This window comes from Danio rerio, chromosome 20 (genome assembly GCF_049306965.1).
Source record: "Danio rerio strain Tuebingen ecotype United States chromosome 20, GRCz12tu, whole genome shotgun sequence".
Lineage (NCBI taxonomy): Eukaryota > Metazoa > Chordata > Actinopteri > Cypriniformes > Danionidae > Danio > Danio rerio.
This window is the reverse complement of record NC_133195.1, coordinates 41,091,864-41,114,252: the sequence shown is the minus strand read 5'-3', so window position 1 is coordinate 41,114,252 and position 22,389 is coordinate 41,091,864. Positions and strand designations below refer to the sequence as shown.

Here is a 22,389-nt window from a genome sequence, read left to right as displayed (position 1 = left end):
AACCATCTGGTGAATATAAAAATCTTCCTTTTTCATCTCTTCTAATGTCTTCAGACAAATCACAAATTCTTCTTTAAACACCACTAGTCATGAGGGAATTTTAAAATAAAAATATAATAATATTATCAACAATTGATTAATTATATAGGAAATCTTTTTTTATCCTTAAGTATTAAGTCAAACTTAATAATTTCACATGGAAGATATATCCAAACTAATACTTCATCCCAAAATGTTTCATCCCAAATTACGTTGGAAAAACAAGTATTCAATTGTTTTAATATCTAAATTACAAAACCGGCATACATTTGAGTCATCAATATTAAATTTTAATCTTTTTAATTTTGCAAGATAGATTCATAAGTTTAAAGTGCACTTCTTTACCTTTAGGATTAACAGAAAGAATGTTTTCCCATGGATGTGGTGAAACGGAGATTCGCATCATGGATGTGACAAATCTGCAGCAACTGTGTAATGCTATTTTGTCAAAATGGACCAAAATCTCTGAAGAATATTTCCAGTTAATTGTTGAATGTATGCCATGAAGAATTAAGGCATTAATTAATTCTTAATTAATTAAGGCATTAAGGCATTAATTCTAAAGGCAAAAGGGGGTTCAGTACTAGTAAGCTGTACCTAATAAAGTGGCCGGTGAGTGTAACGTTAAAAGCTCTATTAATAGATACTGGAAAACAACTCTGTTTTAGACAATATCTCAAAACTTTGTTTGACCATTTTCTATTTATAAAGTTAACATTTTCTATCTTAAGATCAACCGGTTTGGGAGTTATCGCTGAATATTTTGTATGTTCCTTCACTAACCATTTGCAAAGGTATCTTCTTAATAATTATCATTTAGGGAAACAACTTATTTAGTATTTTCAACAGAAAGCATCATAACTTAACATATTTCCTAAATTATCCATACACGACATCAAATTACTCAAATTCTAAACTCCATTTCCTCAACACCTGAACAGAATATACAAACTTCCGGTTACACAGTTCCACAAGCGTGTGACCATGGTTACAGTTGTCTGAATGGACACATACTATTTCTGCTCAACAACTACGCGTCTACAATTCATAAAATGTCGAAGCAAGAGCGACTGTACGAGTTGAATATGCATAGAGAAACGTGGTGTCGTGTGGAGACAACGAGCAGGTACTGGAATTTGCCTGAAAGGAAACATTTTCGTTGTCACCTGCAGAACACCTGCGACATCAGCGCGCTGCAGACTGCGAGCCCCGAGCAGCGCTCCGCCTGGATGAGCAGCGGAGGACAAAACACCGCACACCCCGAGCGGAGACACTTCGAGGACAGCTGTAAGATGACTTTAATTGCGCTTTAAACGTCCTGGAATTTCTAACTTCAACTCAAACTTGTACATGATGATTTACCAATTAAACTAGAATATTATCTACTTCTGTATTTTCAGATAGAGCTCATCTGGTATGAGGAGCTGCAGTCAACCTCTGTGGAATAAAGTCGTCCAGACAGAAATAAACATTTATAAATACAATGAAATATCAAATATTGTAAATAATTAATACTATACAGTGAATAAAACAATTTTGAGTTAAATGTACAGTTACATTTTTTATATCATTCATTCATTTTCTATTCAGCTTTTTAATCCTTTATTAAAATTAATATTATCCCTTAAGCTTATTAATCAGGGGTTGCCACAGTGGAATAAACCACCAACTTAGCATATGTTTTGCGCAGCGGATGCATTTGGAATGGCTCATCCTTATGCCCTAATCCCTTTGGAGGGTCCCTTTGAAGGGGATAGAGCAGAGGGATGAGTCCTTCTGAACCGAATGCAGTGTGTGACACCTTCCCTGCTCAAAGGATTGTGGTATATCCCGTTTGGACTGCACCAAGTGTTATGGTGCATCCCATTTGGGGACTTTTGCACTAGTCTACTCTGATTCTGAAGTATGAACAGTGCAGGTATTATGTTCACACTGAAAATTAATTCCAAAAAAGTGCACTTTAAATATCCTGATGAAAGATTTTGTAAAGGAGTTCATTTTGACCCTTATCAACTAACTATTCAAATAGATGGATAAAACTAATTTTCATTAAAATGCATCATACAAGTGAGCTATTTATTCTATTTATTCACAAAAACAAATCAAAGACACTAATTGTAAGGCTTGAGATACCACAAATACTTTGATGTCTTTGACAGTTTGAATATGAGTTGAAAACAGAGACAATCAGCTCCACAATCCAGCAGGTGGGAATGCGGGAAAAACCAGCTCCCCTCCATTCCTCAGTTTACATTTGAAACATTTCTTAACTCACACAGAATGGTCATTTCAAAGTCTGAATGTTCTAAATCAACCCAAGTGACTTTATCTATCATGTTTGATATCATTTGAAATGTCTCAGTGCGACTGGTACCATGGTCTCATTCCCTCAGAAATAGACATAATCAAAATAATAAATATATAACTTCAGGTATCTTTTGAACCACTGTGAAGGGCGTGCCTATAGGCAGAAACTCTTTTATTAAATGCAAATGACTTTTGTTATTCACACACCTCTTTCCTTGAGGGGATTCTTGGATTTACTACTTAAGGGAAGGTTTCTAAAATGTTCATCGTTTATGAATTGACTGAATGAATGGCATAATACACATTTACCTGACTATTAAATTATGTTTGAACATAATTCGCTTACTCTGTAATTATTCATTCCAGTAGATTACTCTGTATCCTTGTTTCCGCACTTCCTGTGTCAGGTCAGTAGACGGACTAAAATCCAGTTGAGATGGAGCATTTGGCACACTAATTGTATTTTAGGGATCCGACTGACTCTTGATATTGATTCAAGTGTACTTGGGTGGAAAGGGCGTTAAATTCTGTCTAGGACAACAAGAAGTTTCACGACTAGATTGGGTACCTTACCTTTGTTTGAAAGTAATGTTATTCTAAATTAAGTTCATATGGGAAACCATGGGCTTGGTGAAACCAAAATTATTATAGAGTACAGTAGTCGGTTACATTTATAATAATGGCCCTAACCTCTGATTGGAAATGATATTGTCTTTACTCAAGAGTGTACATATAAGAAGGACTAATTAAAAGTACTTTAGAATGAGCAAGCATGGGAGCGGCCATCTAAAAGTAATAGTCATCTACCTCTGTTTAATATTCAAGACTGACAAAAGTGTGACCGTGAGGGACTCCATCGGCCAGGGCGATCTCTTTAAGCGACATGAGTACCCAAATGAACAAATGTAATAGTTGCGAGTGAAGACAAAAGGTTGGAACATTTATCTAAATTATATATTGATATAATCTTCTTAATGTTTTATGATAGATAGATATCTATCAGATATGTTTTAAATTCAAAGTAAATCAACATTGTTCACTGGAAAGACAGAACAGGCATTGAACCTTCATCCACCAGTGGACACCTCCATTGGACCAACTGGGTGGACCTTACACTAATAAAATAAATTTTTAAACTATTTTTTAAATAAATTAAAGTAATTTACAAAGAAATAAGACATCCCTCATAGATCGCTGAAGAACATTCACTTTCAGGTGGACTACAAGTCTGTCACCATAAAGAACTACAAATCCCGTAGAGCACCACACACACACACCAATTCCAGTTTTCTGTTGATCTCAAACACATCTTGGCTGAGTTTTCTGTCACAGAGAGAGAGGCTGTCAACTGAATTGTGGATCCAAATGCAGGATTTATTATACAGAGAACGGTCAGGTAGGCAATGATCACAATCAAGAACAAACGGCAACATGCAACAGGCAAATACAGAAGAAAGGTCATAAAGCAGGTGAGTGGTCAATCCAGGCGGCTAACAACATAAAACAAACAAACAAACAAAGCAAAGTTTGGCAACGGAAAGACAGGACCAGGAAAACACGTCGTAATGTTTACTTGACAGATAAACAAGACTCAGCAAAGTTTGTGTGCTGTATAAATAGTCCATCAAATCAGTTCATCAGCAGCTTCCAGCCCTGAGTGTGTTATCAGCAGAAAACTGAAACAGGTGTGTGTTTGTGGTGCATCACGGGATTTGTAGTTCTTTATGGTGGTAGAATTGTAATCCATGTGAAAGTGAATGTTCTCCAGCGATCTATGAAGGTTAGATCGCTGGTGATCGAACAGTAGTTCAAATAATAAAAGAAACAAAAATACCAATTGATGAAAAAATGACACACACTACATTTTCAAAGATTAAACACTTTCTTATTGATCAAATATTGAAGAGTTTCTTACTGATCAGTTCATTTTCAATGTGTAAAATACATAACAGGTGCTCACCTTTGCATAAAAATACCCAGTTTAAATGAAAGTGGGATAAAGTTAGATTTTTAACTTGGAAAATAATCGAAGGGCATTTTGAGTTGTGACTTCCATAACTACATCTGATGATATTCCTTTTACCTTTGCAATGTATTCACATGAGATTGTAACATTGCTGGGCTCATTTCTAACCTAGAGCAATAGGAGGAAGAAAAAGAAAAACACAGACAGTGAGACTCAAAACATCTCAGTAACACAGAGAATCTGATTACTATAAAAGTTCAGGACTTACATGTTTGTCAAGTCCCAAGGCTGGAGAGTCTGTCTCAAGGCAAACGTGCTCCAGTGGAATCTGTCTGATTAATTTTGTTCTCTGCATTTAAAGTATTACCGTATTAGAGAAAACTGAAACTTCAAAATCAAATCAGGTCAGGTCATCAGATCAGTGCAGGTTTAATACCTCAATTTCCAGTTCAAACTTACAGTCATGCGTACAGAGTGACAATATGTGCAAATATTTGTACTGAATGAATATATGACGTGGAACTGGGTTATCTGTATGCGTTTATTGCATACTTATCATGCTTCTATATGACTTTATGGCAGACGAGGATGATGTGTAATTAAATAAGAACCATTATCCAACCTGTTCGTTTTTGCTGACAGCAGGTGGAAAAGAGAAGAAGAATCCAGCCTGAACCCCTTCCATTGCAACCGATGGCTTCCCAGCAAAATTATGCAATAAAGCTTGTCTTATCCCTACAGACATAAAATTAGAATTACCCAATCAATCTGGCTGTGATTGGAAAGGTCAGAGAGACACAATGATTTGTTGGCTCTTACCTAGTTCTTTCATTGTGGCTATGGTGACCTTAGCTGACGAGCGGGAATGTACATTCCTTTAAGATAAGAGAAAAGACTAAGAGTTAAGAACGTAACAGAAGCTACGAAATGAACAATTCAGTTCAGGATCTAAATGCTATCCAAATTAATGTTAAAATGAAGCTTACCGTGTAACCTTTTATGGTTTCCTGTTAATTACTAAGTAAAATGTCATGTTACCACTCACACGGGTAAATCCAGTTCTTTGGATATTTCAAGTTGTTTTATAAAGACTTTCATTTGTTCATCTCGCTCTTGAGTAGTGCTTGAGTACCATGGGGTAAAGTCAAGACCAATCTGTGGAAAGCAAAAAAAAGAATATAGATCACAGAAAGGAATAGCGTACATTTCATAAGCATCAACTACTTTTTGTAATTTGCTATAAAAAAAGATATAATATTAAGTATAAATGTACATACATTTAAAACAAAATCTAAATAAATATAAGCATTAGAGGATTTACGATGCTGGTGACTGTTTAAATGCATCATTACAGTCTTCTGAGAAGTTTATAAATCCTAACAGGCTTATCAGCTGATTAACTCTTTAATAATACTTTAATTGAAAGTAATGCTTGCAATAAAGAAAAACCATTGGGTGCAGTCTATACACACACACAAACAAGATGTGCTTTAACTGCAGACTGTCAGCTTTAATGTGAGGGTATTTACATCCAAATCAGGTGAATGCTGTAGGAATTACAACACTTTGCATATGTGCCTCCCACTTGTTAAGGGTCCAAAAGTAATTGGACAATTGGTTTCTAAGCTGTTCCATGGCCAGGTGTGTGTTAATCCCTCATGATCCCAATTACAATGAGCAGATAAAAGGTCCAGAGTTCATTTCAAGTGTGCTATTTGCATTTGGAATCGGTTACTGTCAACTTTCAAATTGAGATCCAAAGAGCTGTCACTATCAGTCAGGCAAGTTATCATTAAGCTGAAAAAAACAAAAACCCATCAGAGAGATAGCAAAAACAATACACTTGTACCAGAGTGATGGGAAGAGAAGAGTATGGAGAAGGAAAGGAACTGCTCATGCTAAAAAGCAGTGAAGCATGGTTGTAGTAGTGACATGGCGTGGGCATGTATGGCTGTCCATGGAACTAGTTTTCTTATTGATGACGTGACTGCTGACAAAAGCAGTAGGATAAATTCTGAAGTGTTTCAGGCAATATTTTCAGCTTATATTAAGCCAAATGCTTTAGAACTCATTGGACAGGGCTTCACAGTGCAGATGGAGAATGACCCATACTGCAAAAGCAACCAAAGAGCTTTTGAAGGGAAACAAGTGGAATGTTACGCAATGGCCAGGTCAATCACCTGACCTGAATCAGGTTGAGCTTGCATTTCACTCGCTGAAGACAAAACTGAAGGGAAAATACCCCAAGAAAAAGCAGGAACTGAAGACAGTTGCTGTAGAGTCCTGGCAAATCACATTTGACTGCAAAGGATTTGCAAACAAGTATTAAAAAGTGAAAGTTTGATTTATGATTATTATTCTGTCCAATCACATCTTGTTGGTCTCATTTCAAACATTGTATTAGTGTTTAGAGCCAAAAAAGTTAGAATTGTGTCGATGTCCAGATATTTATGGACCTAACTGTATATAGTAGACTGGATAGAGGTGCCAACTTATCATTTTTTAAGTAAAAATAAAAATAGATATTTATAAAGTCAGTGCTACTGTACATAGGATATAATAGTACTGTAGTCCAATAATGCTAGTTACCCTTTTGTGGAGCTAAAGACAAAGGCAAATCAAACAGAACTAAGCCAGTTATAATTGCATTTGAATATTATTCAGTTTGCCCTGCTTACAACATTAACATTTCAAGTGGTTCAAAATTGTTTTTCAAAACACAAAAATGGGTGTTGTTCAATAATTTTTGGACAACTTTGATGAAAGGTGATGAAATGTTGACTACTGTATACATACATACATACATACATATATACATACATACATACATACATACATACATACATAGATGAGTCGCTATTTTTTGCTTGGAGAAATAAAAACTCAAATTGGACATGCTGTTGTATACAGAATATATTGTATTGGAATTCATTTGTTTTGGAATTAATTTTGTATGTCATTTTGTATGTCTCTTCATCTTTGAGCCATATACAATTTGCCCCAATTGTTAATATATTTTTCTTTATTATTGTTAATAGGGAATGACATACATTTTGTCCAATGTTATGATTACGCAATCAGAATCAAGTATTCCACAGTGCCATGTAATAATATGTAATAACAAGTAGATGAACTAAACCAATACTGAGACTCAAGATTCAAGTCATATGAGCTTAAGGAATGTGAGGTTAAGCTCCCTTAGAGTCTTGTAAAAACACTTTACATTTCACTAGATCTGTGTTTCTCAGTCTTTCTGACACCAAGCCGAGCTCCTCCATTGTATTGCATACATAAATATTTAAAGGCATTGCAACTACTTCGGCTTATTATCATTTGCTAGGGTATGGCTCAAAGATGAAAAGAGACATAAAAATATAAATTGGAATACAGCTTTTGCTGCATATTATAGTGTGTCCAATTTAGATTTTATTTCCTCGTTGTTATTCTATTTAATATGATAACTTATTCCTTTAAGAACTGGACTGAATGTTTTTGATTTTTATTGTACATCTGTTATGGGTTTCTATGTGTATAAAACCCTTTTGTAAATTGAATTTTATTGACACCAAAACGGGATATTTCTGATGTCATCTCTCTAAAAAAAAGTTAAGATTCATTTTATGTAGTTCCAGGTCTAGAAAGCAGTTTTAAATTTAGGCTACCTAAAATATGCAGGTTTCCAACTTCCCAAGAAATAGTTTAAAAACAACTTACAAGACTGTAACCCTCATTAAAATGATTGATACTTAATGTGTAATTTTGTTTGAAATAACATTAGAACACTCAAAAAACAGTATCTATTTAAAAAAAAAAAGAACAAAAGATATACATTACCTCTCCAATTGCAACAATATCATCCTTGTACGTCTGAAACAAATAAAGGAATGGATCCAGGTCCTATTAAAACAAACCCAAAATATTTGACCTAAAAAGTCATAAAATAGCACATGAAGCACAGTAAAACAATCATTCATATAACATTATTTTCACCTGACCTGAACCCTTACACTGTGCAAATCTTGCCCTGATCCTTGAAGGGGATGGATGCCAAAACAAGGAAACACAAAACCTGGATAACTATATCAAAAACATTAAATATTATTAAAGCAGCATGTGTTCATTGCTGTGTAAGCACATATGTGCATGTGCAAATTAAATCCTTTGGGATTCAGGAAACTTCTAGGACGGAAAGGTCACCTAGACAAGGTCAATAACATGGCAGAAACTAAACGCCTTTAGGCATGTAGACATGGTCAAGACGATCTGCTGCAGTTCAAACCGAGCATCAGAATGGGGAGGAAAGGTGATTTAAGTGGCATGTTCTGTAGGTGCAAATGCCTTGTTGATGCCAGAGGTCAGAGGAGAATGGACAGACTGGTTTGAGCTGACAGAAAGGCAACAGTAACTCAAATAACCACTAAATACAACCGAGGTATGCAGAAGAGCATCTCTGAACGCAGAACACATCCAACATTGAGGCAGATGGGCTACAGCAGCAGAAGACCACACCAATCACTCCTGTCAGCTAAGAATAATACCCTTCCAATGTTTCCAGTACTGTACCTTGTTGAATTTCTGAAGGCAAAAGGGGTTTCAACCCGATACTAGTAGGGTGGCCAAAGAGTGTATGTGTAGTTAAGTTCAACTTACGTTTTTGACAACTGAATAACTTTCTCAAACTCACTGGCTCCCTCTGTCACTGCAACAAGAGCTTTCACTCCAGCCTGAAATAACAGAGGAGAAGAGGCATTATTGGATTTTGGTTACCAGCTTTCATTGATTTATTGTAAGGCTTTTTTTAAAGCTTACCTTTTTAGCTATCAGAAGTACATCATCAGTGTCCTATGGAGAGAGCACAAAATGACAGAGGAAAAGCTTTATATTCGCACATTCAGACTTTCTCTCCTTATAAATATAATTTCAGAAAAGTAATGGTATTGTTTGCAAATTCTAAACAGTGAAATCCTATTAGCATCTATCAAAGACTATCAAAGAAACATTGTTCACGGTCAATTAAATACTGTTAATGTTGTTTTGAAGTCATTACATGCTATTTCAGACTGAATATTCAAAGAAGTGTGGTAAACAATATAGGGATCGTGTCAAAAGTTGTAACTGAATGATGGTAACTAGAAAACCAACTTTACCTCAATTAAAATGACTAATATTCACAAAATACCCTGCTGAAAAATCCAGTTTAAGCAGCCTAGGATGATTGGCTGGTTTTAAAGAGTGTTTGGATATTCCAGGCTGGTTTCCAGCCACTTCCAGTCTGGTCTGGAGATGACCAGCTATGTCCAGCTTAAACCAGGCTGGTCAAGTTGGTTTTAGCCTGTCATTTTCCAGTTTGACTAGCTAAGATCAGGCTGAAAATGGCTGAAAACCTCTCTAAAACCAGGCTGGTCGACCAGCTAAAACTGTTACATTAACGTTACTACACTAGGCTACGAGGTTCTGTATCAAATTGTTCTGTATCAACAAAAAATGTACACAATCAGAATATGGCAACAAACCATTCATGTATGCAGTTTACACAATGAACGATACAAACGGTTAACATAAAACACTATATTATAAAATTAGAATTGTTTTGAAGCTTCATTTGGTTATTATGACTTCATTTGAGTGTAGCAAGAGAAACAAGGAAACCTGTTTAGGCTGGTTTAAAGTGATTTGTTCTGCAGGAGTGTACATATTTATTTAAAAATGTGACATATTAGTTTAAGGCCTTGTTTATTATTTAAGATAACAGTTAAGACTTTCGCAATAGCGTTTGATGACTGAATGACTTTTCTTACCGTGGTAAACTCACTCGCTGAAATGTGACAGTGACAGTCAATAAACCCTCTAGCCATAGTTTTAGTGAATCTAAAAATATGTTGAGCACGTTTCGTTTCTGTGTTAAAGCTGCATTTGAAGAACAATCTCGTTTTGGTGTTTTACAACATTTTTAATATGCTCGTGTATGAGCAGGGAACACATCTTCCGCTCAAACGTTTCCTTCGCGTTTGTTTTATAGTAACACATTCTACTTCCGTTTCCAGGGTTTATTTTGAAAAATAAGCGGCAGTCATGGAGGAAGATCGTGAGAGCGGGCCGGATTTTAGAATAAATGTCAAGTCGAAAAAAATAGTTCGCAATCAGCTTGAAAAGTATAAAGACCTATTTAAAAAGTTACTCGATGGCCAATGCAATATTTCCGAGGAAGACAAGGCCAAACTGCTGCAAGAAATGGTTGTGGTAAGTCTTGTTTATGTAAGAGATGTCAATTGAATTACTAGTGTGCTTATCACAATAAGTTTACCATGGTTACACTGTAGTAACACCATTCCTTTTAACTTTGGGTTTAAAATTCATTAAATGTTAGCAAAAAAAGGAATTTAAAGTATCCAAATATAAACATTCTCTCATCATTTATTCTCCATTTTTTGAATGAATGTTTCTTTATTCTGTTGATTATTAGCATATTATTATACATTCTAGTTTAAACATACTTAAGAACAACTTGTTTTGTGTTCATCAAAAGAAAGAAAATCATAAACATTTAGAAACACTTGAGTTTGTCTAAATGGTGATGAACATTTGATTGTTTGGTGAACTATCCTTTTAATTTCATTGTAATCGTTGTTGTACTTTAAGTTTTTTTTATCATTATAAACTTAGAACTCATTTATGTGTTTTCATTGTCGTAGTCCTTTTGTTCATCTTGTTTGTCTTGTGTCTTTTAGAACTTTGAGTTCACAGTGCAGGAAAATATAGTTATTGGTGGATTGTCATGGGATGAGACGTCAGAGGAATACTGTGAAGGCAAGTTACTCTCACTCTTACTAAAACCTTAATCTATTTTGTAAAACAATGACAATTTTGGACAACTGTTGTTTGTGTTTAGACTATGAGAGCACAGTAAACAACATTCTGGATGAGAAGATTGTAGAGACTGCCTCCAAACGCAGCTCTTACCCAAAGCAAATACGCAACTATGTCGTGCGATCATTAAAAGCAGAGAGGAAACTTTTGGTGAGACATGCAGTTTTTCTCCTTTTCCTGTCTGTCTGTCTGTCTCTTTATCCGTCTATCTTTCTTGCATATAGACATTTCTAGTACATATACAAATACACACACATATACAGTTCAAGTCTTGAATTATTAGCTCCCCTGTTTTTTTTGCCCAATTTCTGTTTAATGGAGAGAAAATGTTTTCAACACATTTCTAATCGTTTTAATAACTCATTTTTAATAACTGATGTATTTTATCTTTGCCATTATGACAGTAAATAATATTTTACTAGATCTTTTTCAAAATACTTCTATACAGCTTAAAGTGACATTTAAAGGATTAACTAGGTTACTAAGTTAATTCAATTCAATTCAATTCAATTCAGCTTTATTTGTATAGCGCTTTTACAATGTAGATTGTGTCAAAGCAGCTTCACATAAATGGTCATAGTAACTGGAACAGTGTGGTTCAGTAACTGGAACAGTGTAGTTCAGTTTTTAATGTTTAAGTTCAGTTCAGTTTAGCTCAGTTCAGTGTGATTTAATCATTACTGAGAGTTCAAACACTGAAGAGCCAATTCATCGATGCGTAGCTCTACCAATCCTGAACCATGCGAGGCAGTGGCGACAGCGGAGAGGGAAAAAAACTTCACCTGATGGGAGTGAAGAAAAAAAACCTTGAGAGAACCAGACTCAGTTGGGCAAGACCATTTTAATTTCTCCGCTGGCCAAAAGTCTAGTGCAGAACTTCATTCGTCGTGGTTTAGGCTGGAAGATGGCCTCAGCGAAGACTCGTCTGTCCCTGGAGCGTCGCTGGAATCAGACTCATGTTCTCCACTCCCCACGACCATCAGCGCAGCAGCAGCTCAGGATATGGCCTGGTCCCGGATATGGAATCCTTGGGATCATCACGTCGCTGGTCTTGGATCCAATCAGTGACTCCGCATAATCTGAGGACCTCGGGATGAGTATCCCCAGGTGAAAATAGAGAATAAAGAAAATAATTAGCGTAGCTGCTGTTCATAGTGTATATAAGCAAGATGTAGGAGCCAGTGTGGAACCCGCTAGGTGATGCATTGAGAGTATGCTTTACTAAACAGATAGGTCTTTAATCTAGTTTTGAACTGGGAGAGTGTGTCTGAGCCTCGGACGTTATCAGGAAGGCTATTCCAGAGTGTAGGAGCCATGAAAGAGAAGGCTCGACCTCCTTTACTTGATTTTGCTATTCTAGGTACTACCAGAAGCCCTGAATTTTGAGATCTTAAAGAGCGAGTTGGTTTGTAACTAGGCAAGTTAGGATAATCAGGCAAGTCATTCTATAACAATGGTCACTCCATAACAATGTTAACAAGGCAGGTTAGAGTAATTAGGAAAGTTATTGTTAACAATGGTTTGTTCTGTAGTCTATTGAAAAAAATATATAACTTAAAGGGGCTAATAATTTTTGGACTAAAAAAATAATCAAAAACTGCTTTTATTTTAGCCAAAATAAAACCAATAAGACTTTATCCGCAAGAAAAAGTTTTATCAGACATGCTGTAAAAATTCTTTGCTCTGTTAGACATCATTTGGGAAATATTTAAAAAAGAAAAAAAAATGAAAGGGGGGCTAATAATTCTGACTTTAACTGTATAATGTGCTGAAAAAAACAGACATCTATGAAATAATAGTTACAGACTTTAATATAAGAATTAGTCACTAATAGGATAGTTGTTTTATTAAACTGAGCTACTTAATCTCAATGAATCAGGTCTGTTTTAACCTGTAAGTTTTGCATTGTTTAAAAATGCTTTAAAGGGATAGTTCACCCAAAAAGGCAAAAATGAAAATTGCCAACTTACTTGCCAGACGTACTTACCCTTACGTCTTTCCAAACCCCACAGTTCTTTTGTTCATGCTCTCAAATTATTTTTTTGATGAAATCCGAGAGCTCTTTGACCCTCTATAAACACTGAGTTATTGTAAACATGTATATGCTTAGTGATTAAAGTAATTAATTAAATTCCAGTAATTTTCAAATTATATATTATTATGCATGACTTACAATGACATATTTCATAAAAATTCTCACCAGTTTTGAAAAAAGAAATTGGCATGGCTCCCAAAGTGTGGGAAAGCAGCAATACCACAGTAAACACTTTCACATTACTAATTAATTGGCAGGAACTTGTTGATCAGAATATGGTTTTAGTTAAAAAAAAATAAGGTTGCACTGTTTTAAACAATACCAGTACAATATGTATACATTTTAGATGTGACAGTATATTAGATGTTCCACGTTTGTCCACTAGATGTCACACTTAAATTATTTTTTTTTTACTAAACGCATTCTTGACGTAACCAGAATGTTTAAAACACAAAAATAAAAAATGACCCTTCATAAAAAATCCATTTATTTTCTTTGAATGATCTATTAACGTTAAAAATACCAAAATATTAAGACTAACACAAATAACTGGTGTTATATAACTTGTGTTGTAGGGCTGCACAATATTGGAAAAATCTTAAATTGTGATTTTTTTTTTCTGCGATAAAGATTGCAATATAAATACAGCTTCACAAGACAATTTGAATAGCACTATTTCACAGATTTCTGGGGAGTCTAACCAATATGCAGGTATACAAATGAGATGATCGCAGTGCAAAAAAATGCTTTGCTTACTTTGCTTTGTCTCATTACTAGTCCAAATATCTAAAAATTCTTAGATCAAGTAAAAATATAGTTTTTGTTTCACCTTCTGAAGAAATAAATTATATTATTTGAGTTGATCACCAGAACTATAGAAACTGTATTATAAAAAAAGGCACAGTATCGGGATCAGATCTGTATTGGTCGATACTCAGAGTTTTGGTATCGGGAACGGACTGGTTCCAAAAAATGATATGGGTGCATCTCTAATTTAGTGTTTCAAATTTTTATTTTCATAAAACCTAATGAGTATCTGTAACATTTTTGGGGTCACCCGACACATTATCATTGTGGTCTGTGGTATTTGCATTGCATTTATGTATTTGCATGTGTTGTGGGTATTTTCATGCATAACAATCTATAAATACAATCAAGAAAAAGGTACAATTGAAATAAAGTGTTTTAAAAAATATAGTTTTTGTTTCACCTTTTGAGGAAAGTCTTTATAACTCTTTATAGGTCAAAATAAAGAGTTTTTCCTTAAAACAAGCTAAATTATCTGCCAATGGGTTTGAAGTGAAATAATCTTGTTTTTGCTTTGAAATGTGGATATTTGGACAAGAAATAAGATGAAAATTGTGTATAAATAATTAAACACAATAAATATTTTTTCTCCTCAAAACATCATACTTTTTTTTGTGCCCAAATGTTTTAAACTTTCTTTAAATGCTCAGTTATAGGTCTCAAATACACAATCAAATAATAAACCTTCATTCTAATATGGTTAAACTTAGCAGTAACATTACAAATCTTGTGTTCTGTAGCTCCTGATCAACTGTAATCCAGAGTCGATATTGCATATCTTGCGATGTGACTGTTGTGGATGTGCACATTGTGATATCATTGCTAAAATAATGTGTCGACCCCAGGATTCCAGTTTGGATGTGGCAGATCCTGATTTGGATACCTGCTTGCTCACCAATTGGTTTAAAGCAGGGGTCACCAATCTCGGTCCTGAAGGGCCGGTGCACCTGCAGGGTTTAGCTCCAACTTGCCTCAACACACCTGCCTGGATGTTTCAAGTATACCTAGCAAGACCTTGATTAGCTTGTTGAGGTGTGTTTGATTAGGGTTGGAGCTAAAATCTGCAGGACACCGGCCCTCCAGGAACAAGTTTGGTGACCTCTGGTTTAAAGCATATCAAAAAAACGGTTGTGCTAGCTTCTGGAGGACGGTGTGGCTACTTGGACCTCCTCATGTCAAGACCATCTCTTTCATTCTATAACCTTATGGTTTTGTTTTGCATTATTTATATCATGTAGTTAAAGTTAGTTATGAACTATATCTTAAGTTCTTTATCTTCTTTATTTATCCCTAGATATTTGTTTGTTTCTTTATTTGTTGTTCTATTAGTTTTATGAACAGTATAATAATTAAGTTGCATATAGATCCTTTTGTTGTCTGAGCTCTTTTATATTGCAACTCAAACAAGGGGGATCGTAACAACAATATATTGTGCAGCCCTGCTGTGTACAGATTTTACTCAGTATATGGTTTGTTTTTAAAATTTTCTAATTGCAAATCTGTCCACTAGATGGCATAATATATTTGCAAATCAACACCTGAACTTTCTGTAACTCGTATGAATCAAGGGATATGCACATTTCGGAGAACAGCTTAGTTTGATTATCTCAGATAGAAACCCCCTGATGTCACGGTATAAATTAAGCTTGTATATTTGAAGTTCTTCTTTCATTTTAGGGCCTGTATGAACAGACAGTGAAGCCACAAGACATAAAGCCGGATCCTGCTCAAGGTGCGTGTCCCCTTTAATATGTTCATTAAAACTGTGCTCTGTGCATTATTAATTAGTACCTGTTAATTGCTGTTTCCACAGACAATGTCATCAGCAATATATCCGCTGCTGCACCTTCAATGTTCAAACAAGCCAGTACTGTAATGAAGGTAAAAATCTATAGTATGCTTTGTGCTTGACCATTTCATCTAACAAATCTCGGAAATCTTTAAGTAAACTAATTACCTCAAAGTTTCATAATAACCATTGACAAAAAGCTGCATTTATATGAACATGCCTTGTTTTGCTTCAATCTGTTCAGTCTCTGAAAAGTCTGAAACAGGCAGCCGAGGGTTTGCATCAAGTGCTTGTCATGCAGCCTTCAGCAGAGTCACTGGATATCTACAGAGAAGTGTTGGGCAGCTCAGTTGGAAACGTCTGTCCTTCCATCATCAAAAGAGATGCAGCTGATTCAGAATACAGTGCAGACTACGTTCCTGCAGCAAAAATCACCAAAAAGACTGATGTAAATGTCATTTAATGTGTATTTGATGGCGTATGTACATTGTTGTGTGGGAATGGGGAAGTGTTGTATTATATGAGGATCTTGCATGTTGATTCCTATTCATTTCATGTATATAAATATTCAAGTATGTTGCGTCTGTAGCTCAGATGGAAATTCGTGTTTCACCACTTTCCTTTTCCATTAAATCTGTTTAATTATATTTTTAGAGAACTATTGTGCTGTTGTGGTCCAGGTTTACACCACAAGGTGTTAATGGTTTACCAGTGTTGGTTTGCGAATTTAACTTTAACTTTAAACTGTAACTAAAATTCTGTGTAAATAACAATAAAAACTGGCAATTATGTATATTTAAATTGATAAAAGAGGTTTATTTATTGTCAATAGTCTGACTTAACTGCAAAGTAAATTGATTAAGAGTAATATAAGGGTTGTATTCTGTTTCAAATAAACTTAGTATAGTTTCAAATGTAAAGTGTATCATTTTGTATTGCGTTAATCCATTTTAATAATACTTTTAAATGCAATTTTTTTGCCAGACGGGGTGGTTAAAATGTTGAAAGTAGCTTTCAAATGTCACCCATTCATAATGAAAAAGGCAGTCATTTCCTGGAATAGGCCAACAGCATTAAAAACAGCAAATTAAATTATTTATTTTAAATACAAAGTTTTCCCCGGTTAAATGTTTCAAATATCTAAAAATTAAGTATTAAAACCGCAGTTTTCATTATTAATTATGCATTCATTTCCTGTAATGGCCCAAAATGGTTAAAACTACAGAAATTATTTACACAGTAGTTTCCCGTCATAATTTGACTTATTAAATGTACCTATTTACTGTTAAATGCTAGAATGTTTAATTTGGCTTTCAAAAAAAATACCTTTTCATAATGGAAAAAAGGTGGAATGACCCAAAAGGGTTACGAAAACATCCTCACTGACAAGAGTCACTGGCGTGCTCGAGGGCGTCACGTGACTTCAAAGAACATCCGCCGATAGCGTTTGCAAGAAATCACTAATGTCACCCGTAGGTCGTTGACTTGACAGTTTAAGCATGCCTTATCATGAGCTAATTAAAACGACGGTATAGTTTACCTTAATTGTCCATACAGTTTATTTAACGGAAGTTTTGACATGTTTTGATCATCATGTCACTTTTCAGTGCGTCAAGTAACTTCTCTCGAAGTGATGCTCCAGCTCTACGGTTGTATCGACAGAGCGAGGTATGTTCCTTCTTTTACTGTTTACTTTTCTTTAGCACAAATTATTTAAGTGAGTTTATAACTAAAATGACTCATATAATACATTTTAAAAATGACCAATGTACTTTCCACCTTAAATTACACCTTCGTTTTTTGATATTTGTGCCACACAGACTTTTGTAATGGGATATTCCTGCGTATTAAAATAAAACAACATAACGTTAGCATAACACTCATACCATATATGATTGTGATTCAGAGCTCTGATGATGACGATAAAAGGGTGAAAAGAAGAGAAAAGAACCGAGTTGCTGCACAGAGAAGCCGCAAAAGACAAACGCAACGAGCTGATGAGTTACACGAGGTTTGCCATTTGCATATTAGCTATATATACTGTATAAAATGTCTATACATTTCAGCAGTTGCTCTTGTCAGTAAATGTATAACAATGTATGTTGCTTTCAGTTCAGAGATATGTTGATATTTGTGGTCAGTCAGACATAGGACATTACACCAAATGCCCCCTGATGTTATTGTAATTACTGTGGTTTTTGACATTTTTTTCTTATAACCAGGCGTACGAATGTCTGGAACAGGAGAACAGCCTGCTGAGGAAGGAAGTTCAGCTTTTGATAGAGGAACAGCAACGCTTGACAGATGCCCTCAAAGCCCATGAGCCATTGTGCCGTATCTTAACCTGTGGTATGACCCCAATAACCAGGTCCACAGGCACAGTGCCACCTGAGTTTACGTCTAGATAGAGACTCACATATGATGCTCATGATGTCTGAATGTACATTTTAATTACACGTTTGCTTAACTTAAAATGCTTATCAGCAGTGTTACATTTTTATACAAATTTTTGTATTCAATGCAAAATATAATACATACAGTAAACTTTTTCTTTTGTGAGTCCACTGTTCAGTGTTTTCTATTAATATGCACTTTGAGTTATTAAGGGTATGTTTCTCTCTGGACACCAACAACAGGCACTACATCATAATCATGCCCCTACATGAGAAAGCTCCTGATTTGTAAACACGGCGCAAATGTCCCCTGCGCTGAAGTTCAGATTTTCCAATTCCAGCGATTCGTCAAGCATGCAAAACACTCAACTCCATTCCTTGTGTCATTCGTGATGCCTCATTCATGCGAATCACACCGATGTGTTTATTTGCATCTTTATATTGACTTAACATGCAAATCACTCGTGCTTGACGCTTCATCCATGTCTGGTGTGAACGCACCATTAGAGTAGCTAAAGAAGCGTTCACACTAACCATGATAACTGTAAATATAATAATAAATATGTTTGTGTCCACACTTACAAACAATAAAAATCTGTTTATTTTATGTTTATGCTTTTCATTTGGCATTGCCCACTACTAGCACATCTGACCACTAAATCTTTATTTAATTTAAAATATATTAATCTAACCAATGACTTTAGCGATCATAGTCAGTGTAGTGGAATGAAAACAACAAACTATTTTTCCAACCATTTTCAAAGGATGCTACACAAAGGCGCTAAAACTAGCAGTGGATGCCTGAGCTTCGTTTATTTTTATACTTCAATTTGCTAGCCTGGCTTGAATAGCTTCCATGTATTTTACCATTCTTCCCCATGGTATACCCAATCATTTTCTATATAGTCATTATCTTTCAAATATGTGTGAAATCAAAATTTACAATGTTCATTTCGCTATCGCACATTGTTATTCTTCTGGTGAACAATTAATTTATGCAAATTAATTTGTTGTTTTTGCTTTCATGTTTGGGGAGGTGGTCCTTTTTGGAGATGATGTCAGTTTGCACAGCGAACACAGCACTCATAGTTTGCCGCAAGGGAATGATGCGCAAACAGAAAGCTACACCCCTACTAAATATTCAGTTTCAATTGGAAGTACATCAACATACTAAAATAAAAGTCTCGGTTTGGACTTGAATAGTCTTTAAAAACTGGCCTTGACTGTAATATTGGAAACCTAATAACCAACAGTAAATAAGGCAAGCATAATAGAGACAGATGATTAGTAACGTGGTTGTACATTTACTATGACAAATTATTCTGCAAAACCATTTTCTTTACCCATTAGTCACATTCAAGAGTTCACGCTTAGCTGATAATCAATGAAGCGTATTTGGCATGCTGTCCCGGGAGAGAGCCCCGAGCTCGTAATATCCTCGAGCCCGGGGCTCTCTCCCGTTAGAAGGGCGAGAGGGGAGTTTGAGGTCAGGTAGGTCTCGAGAACTCCCTTGCTTGTCACCATGAGAAGTGTAAACTAAGGTTGTATTGGGTGATAATTTGTTTTAGTCGATAAGCTATGGTTTATGTTTTTGGACAGTGGGAGGAAAGTGGGGAACCCGGGGGAAACCCACGCGAACACATAAAGAAAACACAAACTCCGCACAGAAACACCAACCGGCGGTGTTCTTGCTGTGAGGCAACAGTGCTAGCCACTGGGCCACCATGTCGCCCGATCAGAAAAAAAGGGGAAGGAAGTAGGGGAGGAAAGGGGGGAGCTTCAAGACGAAGATAATTGGATTGAAAAAAACATCTAATAGGGCTGATTACGGAGCTGATAAGGAGCCAGCCATGTTGATTATAAGCACGTGATCCTCTTGAAATTAGTTTATGAATAAACCGCACTTAACACGTTGTCACACAAGTCCAAAACCACCTCAAGCACAAAAAATGTTTTTGTTAAGAATTAGGCGATTTATTTATTTATTTTATTCAAAATTTGGCATTTCCATCCATTCTCATGCAATACATCAAAATGCACATAAACACAGCTTGATAAAAACATATACACAGTGTGTTGGCATAAGGCTTGAAGCTTGCCCTGATATTCTGAACCAATAATCGAAAACCGGAAGCAGTTGAAGGACGACGTGTTAAGTAAATAGATTGTATATTGAAATACTTCAATGTCTCTGATGATTTCATCACTACAATGCTGAAGTCATAAACTGTCAAATGACACCAAACATGACAAAGTTATATGAAAGAAAATCACGAGCTGATGAATTGTGTATGGTGAAAAGCACATGGTTACTGTAAGCAAATGGCAGAGATGTGTATTGGAGTTGTGAGGAACTCCATGCCATGCCAAGATGACGCATCCTGTGCTTGGAATGTCTCAGTAGTCCTTTATTAGCATAGAAGAATAGCATATACAATTTTCTCAGCTTACATTGGAAACATATAGTTACAATGTTGCTTGTTACTGTTGAGTACAGTGTATACTTATATGGTAGGAGGGGGGGGTGTTCAGTTTTTATGTGTGACGGGAATTTCTGCTGCTGTTTTGATTTTTTGATCATTTATACATGTATAAGCTCTTGAATTCTCAACTGATAAAAATATGTATGCAAATACAAGAGTGTTTATTTGGTAAGCTTTTTTGTGAAACAACATTTTATAGCAAGCAAATATGACAGTGTTAACGTTAAACAAAGCAGGATTAAATGTTTCATTTTCATTTTTTGGTCTGTACCCAGCAATATCAAAAGTAAGTGAAGGTTTATTTAAATAGCACCTTTACCAGACATCGAGTCACTTGCAGCTGGTCCCACATCATTCAATTTATGATTCACCAATCAGACGATTCCTAAGCCACTATAAATACTCCAAAAAGTTCCATATAACAACCATCTTCGTTTTAAAGAGTCCTGCCTTCCACCCCAACTCCTCCTCCTTTACTAGCACCGTGGCCCAGTGGTTAGCACTGTTGCCGCACAGCAAGAACATCACTGGTTCTAATCCTTACCAAGCCAGATGATGTTTTTGTTTGGAGTTTAGACGTTCTCCTAGTGCTCACGTGGGTTTCCTTTGGGTTCCCCGGTTTTCTCTCACCCTCCAAAAACATGCAACTTAAGTTAAATTGACTAATCCAAATCAGCACCATAGACATGCTCCTAGTAAGTAGTTATCTCTTAAGAGCAATCACTATCTGTTCATTAGTTACCACAGCAGGGGAGTTCTGAGCTCAAACTCCCCTCTCACCTTGCAAATAGGAGGGAGCCCCAGGCTTGAGGATCTTATGAGCTCAGGGCTCTCTCCAGGGACAGCATGCCAAACAAGCTTTATAGTAAATCATCAGCTAAGTGTGAACTCTTTAAAAGAAAACATATTAAAACAAGTTAAAAATCCATGTACAGAAAAACTAGTACTGTTAATTAAAAGCTTGGCCAAAAAGATGCGTCTTTAAATGCTTCTCAGTGCTATTCGGAGGGAGTTCCAGAGCCTTGGGGCCACAACACAGAAGGCCCGGTTACCTTTAGTCTTAAAACGAGTTCTGGGAATGGCTAAAAGTCTTTGCCAGAAGACCTCAGAGACCTGCTACATGAGTGACTGTAAAAGATCTTGAACATACAGGGGTGCTTGACCACGCAGAGCTCTATATGTAATGACCAGAATCCTAAACTTTACTCTAAAACTAAAAGGAAGCCAGTGAAGTGCCTTAAGCACAGGAGTAATGTGCGACCTCATACTGGTGCTGGTTAAAAGCCTCGCCGCTGCATTTTGCACAAATTGCAATCGATCCATGGACGAATTGTTCAGAGAAGTGAACTGAACATTACCATAATCCAACCATGAAGAGACAAAGGCATGGACATGCATCTTCATCTCTTCCTGTGAAACAATATTTCGGATTTTTGCGAGGTTCCCCAGATGTAAAAAGCATGTGAACAACAGATTTAACATGGCTGTTAAAACACAGAGCTCTATCAAAGATGACACCCAGATTTCTAATGTCACTTCAATATGAAGATGACAAATCCCCAATAATGTGTCTGGTCATTGGGGTGATGTTATCTCCAGTTATGGTTCAATTGCCAAAAGTCCTGCTTGAAACTTCTCTTGTATTTCGGTAATGTTCACAATACAAAATCTCCATAGTGGTATGTTACATTTCCCATGGCCAT

At 35.9% G+C, this 22,389-nt stretch overlaps 4 protein-coding genes across 12 annotated transcripts; 3 read left to right on the top strand and 1 right to left on the bottom strand.

The window, feature by feature from the left end:
• Positions 1-1,017: 1,017 nt before the first annotated feature.
• Positions 1,018-1,589, top strand: spata45 (spermatogenesis associated 45). Of its 2 annotated transcripts, none has more exon segments than NM_001423825.1 (2): positions 1,018-1,326; positions 1,444-1,589. In NM_001423825.1, coding segments are annotated over 2 exon segments (237 nt in total). In that variant the 5' UTR covers positions 1,018-1,091; the 3' UTR covers positions 1,446-1,589.
• A 2,620-nt stretch (positions 1,590-4,209) lies between these two features.
• On the bottom strand, positions 4,210-10,299 carry tatdn3 (TatD DNase domain containing 3). 8 transcript variants are annotated; one of them, XM_009294722.5, is made up of 10 exons: positions 10,111-10,299; positions 9,122-9,154; positions 8,963-9,036; positions 8,308-8,389; positions 8,147-8,179; positions 5,358-5,467; positions 5,132-5,187; positions 4,935-5,047; positions 4,581-4,661; positions 4,210-4,480 (listed from the first exon to the last, which is right to left on the bottom strand). In XM_009294722.5, exons 1-10 carry the CDS (start codon positions 10,165-10,167, stop codon positions 4,349-4,351), a joined length of 771 nt encoding a protein of 256 aa, XP_009292997.2. In that variant the 5' UTR covers positions 10,168-10,299; the 3' UTR covers positions 4,210-4,348.
• A 62-nt stretch (positions 10,300-10,361) lies between these two features.
• nsl1 (NSL1 component of MIS12 kinetochore complex) lies at positions 10,362-16,605 on the top strand. The gene is given in 6 exon segments (NM_001025521.2): positions 10,362-10,552; positions 11,041-11,119; positions 11,202-11,329; positions 15,699-15,753; positions 15,835-15,902; positions 16,055-16,605. Coding segments are annotated over 6 exon segments (717 nt in total). The 5' UTR covers positions 10,362-10,384; the 3' UTR covers positions 16,274-16,605.
• A 795-nt stretch (positions 16,606-17,400) lies between these two features.
• Positions 17,401-18,369, top strand: batf3 (basic leucine zipper transcription factor, ATF-like 3). The gene is given in 3 exon segments (NM_001045392.1): positions 17,401-17,478; positions 17,717-17,821; positions 18,033-18,369. Coding segments are annotated over 3 exon segments (366 nt in total). The 5' UTR covers positions 17,401-17,403; the 3' UTR covers positions 18,219-18,369.
• Positions 18,370-22,389: the final 4,020 nt, after the last annotated feature.